At 39.5% G+C, this 13,637-nt stretch overlaps 1 protein-coding gene across 2 annotated transcripts; it reads right to left on the reverse strand.

Annotated features, from left to right (window-relative positions):
• Positions 1–10,041: 10,041 nt before the first annotated feature.
• On the reverse strand, positions 10,042–12,777 carry LOC112783092 (uncharacterized). 2 transcript variants are annotated; one of them, XM_025825859.2, is made up of 2 exons: positions 11,459–12,777; positions 10,042–10,344 (listed from the first exon to the last, which is right to left on the reverse strand). In XM_025825859.2, the coding sequence occupies exon 1, from the start codon at positions 12,573–12,575 to the stop codon at positions 11,460–11,462; it is 1,116 nt and encodes a 371-aa protein (XP_025681644.1). In that variant the 5' UTR covers positions 12,576–12,777; the 3' UTR covers positions 10,042–10,344; position 11,459. The 2 variants fall into 2 exon arrangements, with proteins under 2 accessions (XP_025681644.1, XP_025681645.1); XM_025825860.3 differs by having other exon boundaries at positions 10,042–10,443; positions 11,459–12,763.
• Positions 12,778–13,637: the final 860 nt, after the last annotated feature.

A 13,637-nucleotide genomic window follows, 5' to 3' on the forward strand; every position in this document is an offset into this window, starting at 1 on the left:
CCAAAGGGATGCTGTTTGCTCATCTGTCGAGAGAGGCTCGAACATGGCAGCACATCTTTGCCTCCTATGTCATGCCTACCACATATTTCACTGAGATTCCGATCGACATACTCGTCCTGATCGGGTGTGTGATGGAAGGGAAGGAGGTCTACTTCCCCCGACTGATCCAGAGGTACATGTGGCGGGCACATATCCGTGGCTTACTCCCGTTTCCCACTCTGGTCACTAGGATGGCTGAGCTTGCCGGTGCTCCTTGGAGACAGGATGACGTATCACCACCACCTCCGGACGATGGTGAGGAGGACGTTATTCCGTGGGGGACATGGGTGCATGAGAAGCCCCCATCCCGGCGTGCTTCTAGAGCCCGAGTCTGAGCATTACCAACAGCCGCTCCCTCTTCCTCCTCCGCAACAGCAGGACCCTCAGCACCAGCAGCAGCAGCACCACCACCTGCACCCCAGCTGACATATCTTGTGGTGCAACATCTCTTCCGCTTTATGGAGCGGAGTGAGCGCCGTATCATGCGACGCCTTGACAGGATAGATCAGATGTTCATCGCACTGGGCGTTGAGTTGCCCCCTCTCCCCGACTCTTCCGCATCTGAGGAAGAGCAGCATGAGGAGGCGCCAGCTCATCCAGAGGCCCCTCCTGAGACACAGGCCCTCCCAGAGGCTCAGCAGCCCCATGAGGAGCCCCAGCCTCAGCCCCAGCAGCCTGATGCGACCGTTGACCCCCATTCTGAGCCCGAGCCGTAGCATCGAGGACGATGCTTCCTTCTAAGTGTGGGGAGGTCACCGTTGTCACCGTCGGTGGATAGCTCTTTTGTGGTGAACATTTTTCTTTTCTTTTCAGACATTTATCTTTTAGTTTATGATATTTTGCCTTATTTTGCACTTTTTGGACTATTGTATATATCAGTATTGTGGATACTTTTGTTTAGCTTGTTGAATTGCACTTTTAGTTATTAGTTGTGATATGGAAAAATGTGGACTATTGAGCTTAGTTTACCTTGTTGCATGAGCAGTTTGTGCTGATTGAAAAAGGGGATAAACTAAAGAATTTTTAGAATTTCTCAATCACAACATTACATTAAGAATAAGCTTAGTCAAACAATGAGATTTTTCAAGGAATTTATCTATAGGGCATCACCCCAATTGATTAGAAACTTTTGATGAACTTGCTTGAATTTTATATTTTGTGAAGCATGTTTTGAGCTAAGAACACACAACCTGTGAGATTGTGAGCTTGATTATATGGTTACACTATTTAACCATGATTTTTCCTCTTGTGTGTTTTCTTCTCTATGATTGTAATCTCTGCTTTGCTTCATTCTATATGTCCATTGTTTAGTGTATATTCATGCATACATATGATTGAGGCCATCATTTGTTATTAGCTCACTTATCCCAAAAAAGCCTACCCTTTCATTTACCTTTGTTTGCCACTTTGAGCCTTTTTAACCTCCAATTATTCTCTATGTTACCACATCACTAGCCTTAAGCGGAAAAACAAGTAATTACCCCAATTGAATCTTTGGTTAGCTTAAGATAGAGATTGTGTGTCAATTAAGTGTGGGGAATGTGGGAACTTGGGTTGATGAGAGTGTGTAGTATTTTATTGACAATTATTGAGAATTTGGGTGCTACTCATGTGAAATTATGAAAACCATATGCATTGATTTACTATGCATAAAAAAAATGTTTTGGTCTAGGGGAATGAAACCACCCCAATGTTAAGTTCAATAAAAAGATCAATGCATATGAGATGAAATAGAAGAACATTTAAATACATGAGTATGTGAAAAATACAAAAGTGAGATCATGGGTAGCTAGGCATGATTTTAGAGGCATATAGAGTGTGTGTATGTATTGTGTGAAAACTTAAGTTAGTCAAATGTTCAATTTATAGCTCACTTAGCCATACATATATCCTCACCCTTACCTTATCCCCATTACATCCTTGAAAAGACCTCATGATGTTTGCATTTGTACACCAGATATTTGTTGATTGGCTAGATGAAGAGCAAAGTTTTAGAAAGCATGACTAGAGAAGACTAGAGTGAATCACCCCTAAACACTTGAGTGACTAGAGCGGATACACATCCGGTGAGTGTTTGATTGCTCAATCACATGCATTCACCGCTATCTTCTATGTTCTTGCAAGTTGGTAAATCCTTTTGATAACTCAATGCAATTGTGGGTTGGGTTTAATTCCTATTGTTTTAGCCCTTATGCTTACATTTGTTTTCTTGAAAAGTCGATTTGTTTTGACCTAAGCATTTACATTCATAATAAGTAGTGCATTTAGATGGCTTGCATATAGTTTAGTTGCATTGAATAAATGTCATACCCCTTGTTTCCTTCTTGGTTTAGCATGAGGACATGCTAAGATTTAAGTGTGGGGAGGTTGATAAACCCCAGTTGTAGGACTTATCTTGTGTTGAATCTAGAGCATTTTGTCAACCTTTTCTCACATTTATTCAATGAAATAGCATAGTTTTGTGATTGTCTCCTAATTGGTGCTTAAGTGTGAAAACATGCTTTTAGATCCTTAATTTGATAATTTCAATCCCCCTTTGATTCCACTAGATGCCTTGATGTGTTTGTTAGTGATTTCAGATTGAAAAGGGCTAGGAATGGATCAAAGGAGTGAAGAGAAAGCATGCAAAGTGGAGAAATCATGAAAGCCAAGAATTTGGAACGCGCCCATGGACGCGCGCACACGCATAAGACGCGCACGCGCGGATCGCGCATCACTCCAGGGATGCGTACACGCGCTGTACGCGTACGCGTCGATGCCCACGCTGACACCTTTAATGAAATCGCACCCAGCGATTTCAAGAGGGCTTCTGGCCCAGTTTTGAAGCCAATCTTTGGTGGAAAAAGAATAAAAAGACCAAGGACTGAAGGGGGAAGGCATCAATCATGCAATCAATCATTATTCATAATTTAGGTTTTAGATGTAGTTTTCTAGAGAGAGAGAGGTTCTCTCCTCTCTCTAGGTTTTAGGATTTTTAGCTTTAATTCTTCTCAAATTCAGATTTCTATCTTAGTTTAATTTAGTTTCTCTTCTACTTTTATTTGTCTTGGCATTCTAGTTTATTCATCTCCCTTGTTGATTACGTAATCTTCCCCATTTAGTTTATGAATTCTCATGTTAGATTTGATTTTCCATTTAATGCAATTTGAGGTATTTCATATTCATGATTGCTTTCTTCAATTTATGTTTTTGATGCTTTCAATTGGTTGTTGGGATTTTATTATCTCTTATTGCTTTTCTATGCTTTTGTGTTATGCCTTCCAAGTGTTTGATAAAATGTTTGGGAGGGTTTTAAGTTACATTTTTCTCCTTTTGGCTTTGGTTGAGTAATTAGTGACACTTGAGTTATCAAACTCCTGTGTTGATTGATAATTGAAAGTTGCTAGTTGATTTGGATTCCACTAAAACTAGTCTTTCCTTAGGAGTTGACTAGGACTTGAGGAATCAAATTGATTCGTCCACTTGACTTTCCTTCATAATTAGAGGGTTAACTAAGTGGGAGCAATGAATAATTCTCATCACTATTAAGGACAATAATAAGGTTAGAACTTCCAATTCTCATTCCTTGCTATGAGCTTTTATAGTTGTTAGTTTGTTCCCTTTGCAATTTACTTTTCTTGTCTCTTACCCAAAACCCCAAAAGTATACTTTTCCATAACCAATTATAAGCACACTTCCCTGCAATTCCTTGAGAGACGACACGAGGTTTAAATACTTCGGTTATCAATTTTATTAGGGGTTTGTTACTTGTGACAACCAAATTTTTTGTATGAAAGGATTATTGTTGGTTTAGGAACTATACTTTCAATGAGAATATATTTGTGAATTCTAGACCACACAAAAATCTGTTCATCAACCAGTCCACACACATCATTGCTAAGAGAGTCCCAGAACTCTTTGTAGAAAATTGCTTGAAATCCATCTGGCCCTGGGGCTTTAAACGAACTCATGGTCATTACAGCTCTTTTAACCTCTTAAGACGTCACTGGTTCTACTAGCTTTTGATAAGCCTCAGTACTAAGAGACGGGCAAGGAAAATTCCCCATGGCGTCCAGGTCAATATCCTCCCTTGTAGAAAAGAGTTTTTGAAAGAAAGAATTTGCCGCCATTTCTAGAGTCGAAGTCTCTATGGCCCAAGACCCATCCTCCAAAAACAATCCATGAATTTTGTTCCTCTTTCGCCTGATAACCGTCTGCAGATGAAAAAATTTTGTATTTTTGTCTCCATATCTCATCCATTGTTCTCTAGATTTTTGATACCACAACAGCTCTTCTTGAAGAAGGATATCATTCAATTCCTGATACAAAACTTGCTCTTTGATCCTAAGCTATTGATCCTCCTGACTCTCTAGAGTAATCTGAACGTCATTCAAAAGCCTCTCCATCCCCTTTTCTTAACAAAAATATTGCCAAAAACCTTTTTATTGAAGCTAGTTGCATCTTTTTGAACCTCCAATAAACATTTGACCACATCCGGAGCTCCTTTATTCCAAGCTATATGAACAACATTCCTAAAAAGAGGATGAGTCATCCATGCAGCCTGGAATCTGAACGGACGATGGCCCTTGGTAGCCCTATCTGCCATCTTGCACCTAGTGAACAACGGGCAATGATCAGAGTGAAAGCGCGCCAGCACCTCAGTATAAGCCTCCGGAAACATTAGTCGCTAGTCCTGGTTGATGACTGCTCTATCAAGCTTCTTAGCCACTTGCACCCCTCCTCTCACCTTCCTGTACCAAGTGAATCTTCTCCCAATAGCCCCCATATCAAACAGCCCACAATCCTCCAATGTTTTCGCAAATTGTTTTGCTCTGGCAAGTCTAAACTGTCCCCTATAACTTCACTCTGCAACAGCACATCATTAAAGTCTCCTAACACAATCCAAGGTCCGTGGATCATATTAGAAATCCTTATTAAGTCACCACACATTTCTTTACGCCGATGTATATGCGGATTTGCATACACCGCACTGCAGTAACTAGAAGTATTTCCCATAGTGGTTTCAAAACTGATACATTGATCAACTACATCCAATACTCTCACAGAAATATTTGAATTAGCACATAAAACTCAGATACCCCCACTATGACCATTAGCCTCAACAATACCAACACCCTGGTAACCTAGATTATTCCAAAAAGATTTCATCCTCTCGAAAGGAATATGGGTTTCAAACAGAATGAAAAAAGTAGGGTGAAATTTATTCAATAACTCTTTACTATGAACTCGGGTCAATTTATTAGAGGCCCCTCTAATATTCCAAAATAGAAAGCTTAAATCTAAATAATCCATAAAACAATTGTACTGTAAAAATGACCAACCTCAACCGAAGTCCCTAACGAGATGATGAGGATCCACCATCATATCCCCCTGAGACTTTCTTGTCCTTACCCGGTTGTTGCCTGGTTTGTCTGTGTCCCTCCACTGACAACCCTTCCAATTCGATGATTTGCTGCTTGCTGATGTCGCCAAGGCAGTTCGTAGTCGACGGCGAATTCTGCAAAGAAGAAGGGCGCAACCTCTTATGTCCGTTTTTTATAATGGTAGTGAAAGTCGGCACCGCAACGGAGACAGCTTTGCCTTTCACCCCTTGCTGTTTGGAAGACGCCATGCGTGCTTGAGATCCGCCAACCGACCCAGTCTTCACCCCTGATTCGGCTCCTCTCATACGTAGCCCAAAGTCACGGTTCTGGTCCAATTTCTGATTTTAGTGCACCGGCACTTTGTCTTTAGAGGTTTGTTAGGCTTTGTTTGATTGGCTCAATTTTCCTCTCCTTTTACCGCTGACTTTGGTCCAGCCAGCCTCATTTCCCAAATGTTGGGACCCCACTTCCTTCCCATGCAACATATCACCCAATTCCTCCCCAATTTCTGCAACTATCGCTGAATCTTCAGGATTGCATCCAAATTTAAAATTTTTTTCCTTTGAGGCTTCTTGTGGCCGCACCAACCGGGCCGTCGTCTCAGTCACTGATGTTTCCTTTCGATCCACCTTTTCCGACTCTGTCGGGGTCATTCTGCAGTCAGTTGCTAGATGCCCAAAACAATTGCACTTGTCACAAATAAGGTGTAAGCATTCATACTCCACCTTATATTTAAACTCATCAACAATCACACTCTGGACTACCGGCAAACCAAGATTAATTTGCACGCAAGCCCGAGCAAATTTCTCCCGCTCCGCCGCCTTAGTAGCCAGATCCACCCTGACTGGTCTCCCCACAGTAGAAGCAATTCTCATCATGGCTTTATCCTGATAGTACCATATGCTCAAACCAGCGATTCGAATCCAAACCATAGTCTCCCCGAAAGTGTCCTCACAAGGTTTAAAATCCAATGTTCATGGCTTGATGGCAATATAGTGACCGAAGATCATCCATGGCGCCCTAGTAAAACCTTCTCTCGGTCGTCCATGCGATCAAATTTAACGAGGAAGTGCCCAAAATCCACATCCAAGATTTCATATCTATCGGTGATCCTCCATACCCCTTTCAGTTTGTGAAACATGGCCGTGTAACTAAGGTTTTTTCCAAGAACCTTAATCACAATTGCCTCCTTGTATGGTTCAGAAAGAATGTTTCTAGCCTCTTCAGAGAAGCAAACTCTCGGAGGCATATGATCTCCTTGTTTTCCGATGACCACTGCATGGAATCCTCATTTAGAGCTTCAGCTTGGTTTATCCTTGAGGCTACCGTAGAACCAATAACCTTGTCACGGAAAGAAATCTTGGAAGTCACCCTAGAACTAAGGTTGCCCTTACTTGATCCCTCCTTCACGCCTGATGCAAACCCTCCCACGCTCACCCCCTTATTTCTTTCGATGGCATGGACATCTTTCTCACCGTGTTTCACCCTCAAACGCTCTCTCCCGCTCTCTCCTTCTCTCATTCTCCCTGAGTACGGAGCACGTACTCTTTCTCTGCTAGAGTTTTTGAACCTTTTTCAAAATATTTAGTATATTGTTAAATGTTTATAATAATGTCTCTGTTAAAAACAAACGTTTTTTTTATCATAACGTTATTTATTAATTGTTATTATTATAATTATTATTATTATCATCATTATCATTATCATTATCATTATTTTTATTTATCGTTAATTTTTTTCGCAGGCTATCAGGAATTTGTTGCCCAGAAAATTAGATCCGCCAGAGACCTTTAACGAGGTAGCTGCAGCTTCACTAGCACTAACTGGGTTTCAACACGTTTCACGAGTAGGCGAACTGAGAGGTCATTCTGCACTACTGAGTGTTTTGGTCAAAAGATGAAGGTCGGAGACCCCATACATTTCATCTTCCGGTCGGTGAGGTGACAGTGACGCTGGAAGGTATTTCATATATTCTTGGCCTCCCGGTTAATGGGGAGCCCGTTACTGGTAGATCAGACAGCAGTCACCAGTTTTTGGTGGAGAACTACCTCACGTGTTTTGGTCGGGAGCCCGGTCCGCAGGATCACGTATTGGGTAAGGTTAGTATACCCTGGGTCCGGCGGTGCAGAGATTTCGAGCCATGTGACACTCAAGAGTCTATTGAGCGTTACGTCCGAGCGCACATTTTCTGCGTGCTCGGAACGGTTGTGTTTCCGGATAAGTCGACTGCATCGTTGAACTCGAAGTTTCTACCGCTACTTCGGGATTTTCACCGGATTTCGAGGCAGCCAGTCTGGCATACCTATACAGATCGTTGTGTCATGCATCATGATTCAACTGCAAAGAGATGGATGGCCCACTGATACTGCTTTTTGTTTGGCCCACTGATACTGCTTTTTTTCGAATCAAGCTAGTTCGGATAAGCCAATCGCACCCTGCACCATACCCCTTGCATTTTGCATAGAATGTCTGCGCCTCAGACTCATACACAGTGTAATCAACTCCTCTAGAGATGGTGTAGCTTTTGATTGCAGATATCACCGACTCTCTCGAACCAAATTCCATTCCGACACTAAACTCGCCATCTTCTGCCGCAACGTTGCCTTCACCTACGACATGCGCACCACCAGACAAGGCAAATAATTTAAACACTACAGGAAACTTGAGTTAATAATCATAACATACCCATATTCGCATACTCAGGAAATTCCGGGGCATGCATGACTTCGAGATCTAGAGTCCGCATAAAAGACGGAACACCAAACGGGTGTTGGCTTACAATGGCATTCACTTCATTTTGCACCGCCGGATTGCCTGCCAAGTCTCCATCATCGTTTTCGTCATCAACTTCATAGTTAGTTTCGAATTTCTCTTCGCTGTCATTATTATCTTCTTCCCAATCTATATCCCTGAGCTCATCAACATTGACCTCGTCGCCGACCGTACCCATCCCCAACTGCTGTTCAAACTCAACGTACAGCTCTATCATCGGCACGTGAGATCGGATTTGTTGATAAATATACAACATCTGCTGCATACTGGCATCGTCAGTGATGGCCATTATTTGAAACTGTATTAGCCCATCAAATACTTGCACATGACTTCTGTATAAAAGATTGCTCACCCTTTTCAAAATGTGGCTTTGAATGTTATTACAAAGACCATTTTGCAACTCAACAAAACTCATGGTACATGGAATAGCAAATAACAACAGACATTCACAAACAAAAGTAACTCCTTCATGTTTGTTTGTTATAGCCTCACCATTATAATATACTCGCAAGTTTGCAACACCTTCCATAACTTCAGCCTCAACTAACTCTATTTTTTTGACACAGTTATCCGCCAAAAAAACACCCCACTAAGGACTTTATGCAAAAAAGAGTAAGAGAAGTGAAGATGAAGATGAATGAAACCGAACTTCGTATTTATAGACAAACTTATGGATTTAAATATTATTTTGTGTACAAAACGCAACCTGCGTTTTGGAGCTTCTAAGAAAAAGTTTCTGCTACTAACAAAACGCAACCTGCATTTTGTGGGCTTCAAAAAAATTTGAATTTTCTGGCTTATTAAAACGCAACATGCGTTTAGCCTGAAACAACATAAAAAAAATTGAAATTGCCAAAACGTAACCTACGTTTTGTGTATTTCTAAATTAAAAAAAAAATAAAGAAGTACAAAACGCACCTTGCGTTTTTCTTCTGACCCATAGCAGTGCAAATTTTTTTATTCCCTCCATTTCATGGTGTTACACATTAACACTTTCCATAATTAAAAAAAAAACAGCCGAGGAATGCTATTGCCTATTATCCTCCTACAAAAAAATAAGGTAGAATTTACATTTGTTTATTTGTCTCTTTCTAATTGGTTTATGTGATTATTTAAAAACCAAAAATAAATTGCCGCCAAATTCACATCCCCTAAATATCGTCCGTTGCCCCTTTTTTTACCCTTAAAATTTCATAAATGCAGGAAAAACTTTACGTTTCTATTTTCTTTTTCTTGATTATAACATAAAATATAATAAGAGTAGAGAAAGAATCCAATGTCTACATCGTGTTACTTATTATTCCCTGCCTGCTTAACCCATTCCCTGCTCCAGATACACGCTTCGAGGTTAAACTCCGAGATAAGTTGATAACACATTCAAAAAGAACCACCACAGTAGGTGCACCCCAAAATCGGCGACTAATATAAAATATATATTAAACTATAGATACACATTAAAAATAAATTGAACATATATATTTATATGAAAATTCATTGATGATTAATTTTAGTGATTGATTTTGGTGTACAAATAATATTTTTACAGAACAAATATTGATTGATAGCATGATATGTAAAATTTTAAGGAAAGATAAAAATAAATCGGAAATTTGGGATATAATGAGAAGAAATAACCACAACCCCATATTATTTTAATTTAATAATAATTTAGCACATCCCTTTCATCTAGGCCTCACAAACCAAACCCTTCTTTATAGGGAATCAAGTTCAAAGAAAAGAAGAGTTATATCAATTTTCAATGTATAGCAGATTCAAATTATGTCAACTAAGAAAGTAAGATCTACCTGATCAAAATGTTCAAAGAAAATAACCCACAAAAACAACCCAACCCTAAATTCCTCTAGGATTTTAGTAAATGTAACAGATGACTTCCATATAATCGTGATCATCTCAAAACACTGATCATTCTAGTATTGAAATCTTACAAATAAGATGTGAACCATTATTTGTCAATTTCATTATATATTTACAAGGTTATCAAACTCTTGAAAGGACCTGCAAGAGTTTATAAAATTAGATCCCTAATCAAGTTTACGATTTTAAGAATAAGCCGTTACGAGTTTATAAGTTGAGATCCTGATTCAAATTTACCTATACTTTCCGAATAAACTGCATACCTGACCTATTCACAAGGCACCACAGTGGATATCTGATGAAGAAAAACAATGAGCAATTTATTAAAGACAAATCATCAGAAAATTCAAGACAACTCCATCTGCCAAGAGTATATTTCGAGATTTTGTATTGCCTAGACAAAATAGAAACCCAAATATGCATTATTGATATGATCCAAGTCTAACAAGATTGTACTAGAGGTAAAAGGAAGTTAGAAGGTATACTAATCTATCAATCAGTACAATCCACCAATGTGCAGCAGCAAAATTTTCAGCTACAAGATGATAATTAACCACAAATCAAAAGACTGCATAGAGCTATACAGTATATCAAAAGACCTCTTCCCTATCTCCTACATATTGAAAAGTTCAAAGAACCCTTCCCAACAATTTTATCTTTAATTTAGGATGCTCAAATTTACACACATTAACCTTGATAATTAGAAATCTTAATCTTAATTTTGTTTTAAAGAATTATGTTTCATTCAGTTACTTTTATTTTTACCTCTGTTGCAAACCGTTGATTATTATTTTTATTTTTTTATTTTTTTGGGTCTGAACTCCCTTGATTACCAAGCATATCATAACTAAGCATTGTTGATCAGTTACATTAATTTCCCTCCTGATGAACCAGTGGAAGGGTATGCCACCAGAAGTTGAGAGATATTATTAACATTTAGAGAATAATATTACACGAGATACAGAGGATAACAGTTAACACCCTCTAAATTTCCCAAATACACCAATTAGCTACTCCATCATGCATCAAGATACCAATTAGCATTTTTAAGAATTTTGAGAAAAGTTTGGTTCCTCTTGGCTTCAAATGTAAAAAACTCCACCTGTTTACTAATTATTCTCTAATGATTTAATAAAAGGAACTCCTCTATTTATAGATACCTAAATAAATAAGTAAATAACCAATAACCTACTTATAAATCATTACATCAATCCTCTGTAAGTTCCATATCTCTCAATCAATAAGACATCACACTTCTACCTGATATACTAACTCGGAGTAGTATATCAATATAAAGTTTCATCTATTTATTTCATCAAACTAGCATAGCACCACAATGTATCAACAAAAATTCACAAACTCATCAATTACAGTTGAATAGTGCAAATTGCAAATGAAATCAAAACTACCTCATGTCCGAGTGCAAGTTGCATCAAAGTCGTCGGGGGCGACACGAGCGATCCAATTGCTCAGTGTCCTCTTAATATCCGAGTGATTCACATAGGCCAGCTCATACATGCTACACAAGTTAACAACAAGCGTCTCATTGAGTGCCACGGTGGGAACCGTCTCAAGTGCATTCTCAAGTACCTTGATGGAATCAGACAAATCCCTCAGATACATCAAACACAATGCCTTGTTGTTCAAGGCAACAACATCAGAACCATCCCTCTCAATGCACTCCTCATACTCTCTAACAGCGGAGACATAATCCTTCCCAACCAAATACACCAAAGCCTTGTTTCTATTCACAAGGTTCATCATCTCAATCTCACTCAACAACAACGAACCATTGTTATTACCCATCTTTGCTTCCTCTACCAAACCCTCAACCTTGGAGAACGAAACCTTTGCACCTTCCAAGTCCCCAATCTGCAACTGAACATAGCCAAGCTGGGAAACCAGCAATGGATCCAAAGAGTCACGCGAAAGCAGCTCCTTCAACAAGCTCAAGCACACGGTGAACTCCTTGTGACTCAAATGGTTCCCAATTATGCAATTCACAACGAATACCTCTCTCTTCTTCCAGATCTGAACCGAATCTTGCAGATTGTTCGTCTCCTTGTCCCTGATCTTCTGGCGAACAAAATCGAGAAGAGTGTAAAGGCGATCCACACCTTGATTTCTGTGCCCTAATTTGATGGGAAGAAGAGCGTGGAGCCAGCGAAGGGAGAAGGGGACCATGGAACCGGTTCGGTTATGATAGATTTTGGGATAGGTTTCGTAGCGGTAGTGGTGGCTATCGAGGTCCTCCATGGAATCAAGCTCTGCGGAGGCTTCGTTGAAACGACGCAGTTTAGCGAAGGCAAGGGCATTATAGGCAAGGTAGGTGAGATGGTCGTGAGGGTTTTGAAGGAGGTTGAGGGCCCTGGCGCGTGAGACCTTGTCGATGACGGAGCGCCACGCGCCGCGAGTGGCGAGGTCTTGTAGGGAGGTAAGGTCATGACAGAGATCGTTGAGAGAGGAGAAGGAAGGGGTTGAGAGAGGGTCCGTTTGGGATTCGCAAATCGGAGACGATGATTCCATAATAACACTTTCGGTAATTCAAACGGGGCAGATTGAATCTTAGTCGAAGCTTGCAAATTGCAATTGTCTCAGTTGAGTGGGAGGGTTTTCTCTTGTTTGTTTTGCATGTGTGGATTAATCACAATGCTGGCAGCAGATTGAGACCAAGTTTGCTTGTGCCAAATTCTTTGCTATGGATGAAATTTTGATAACACACAAATATAATTAAAATTAAGGTTATATTTTATTATTAAAAATAACAAATGTGATAAATTAAATAATAATGTGAAATATTAAAAAATATAACTTTTAATTTTTTACTTAGTCGTCTAATTATTGTTCTTTTACAAGATTATTCACACAATTAATATAAAAAAAATATATTTTTTACTGTGTCATTATATAATGTAAAAGTGTTAGAGATGACTATATCAGCTAGCTAGTGTGTCCTAGTGACCTAGTGGTTTTTTTTTTTTTTTTTTTTTTTGGTTTCCCACGGTATCCCCCAACCCGGCAGGTTAAGGACTAATCCGTCGCGGTAATGAGCTCCATTTAAGGGTTTGCCGCTGGCCAATGGGTTGCTGCATGCACAAGGCGGGATTCGAACCCCCGACACTTGCTTAAGCGGACTAGTGAGCTAACCACTAGACCAACCCAACTTGGTTAGTGACCTAGTGGTTTATTTACTATCAAGTCAGCATATGAAGCTTTTTACACGGAGAGAGGGTTGTCTTCTTGGACTTTAGACCCCGTTCCATACTACAAAAAAAAGAGTTTTATAACCCCCAGTAACAACTATAAAATTTAACTTCCTGTAATGCAACTATATATCTCTATCTTCTGTCAAAAAAAAAACTATATATCTCTATCTATTACAAATTATCAACTCCTTATAGATCTTACGTCAGAATCGTTCCCTATTGTAATATTAAGCATGATGTTTCAAACTTCAATGATCCTCATATATTGTAAACTCCTTCTAGATCTTACATTATTCTGCTTTATAGAGTAGGCTGGTGCTTTCACATTCCTTAATTAATCGTTGCCCTTCAGCTTCAATTCTTAACTGAAGTCTTAATCGCA

This window comes from Arachis hypogaea, chromosome 20 (assembly GCF_003086295.3).
Source record: "Arachis hypogaea cultivar Tifrunner chromosome 20, arahy.Tifrunner.gnm2.J5K5, whole genome shotgun sequence".
Lineage (NCBI taxonomy): Eukaryota > Viridiplantae > Streptophyta > Magnoliopsida > Fabales > Fabaceae > Arachis > Arachis hypogaea.

Excerpts from the sequence above, each read along its gene's own strand:
- LOC112783092 (XM_025825859.2), bottom strand. The coding sequence starts at position 12,575 with ATGGAATCATCGTCTCCGATTTGCGAATCCCAAACGGACCCTCTCTCA.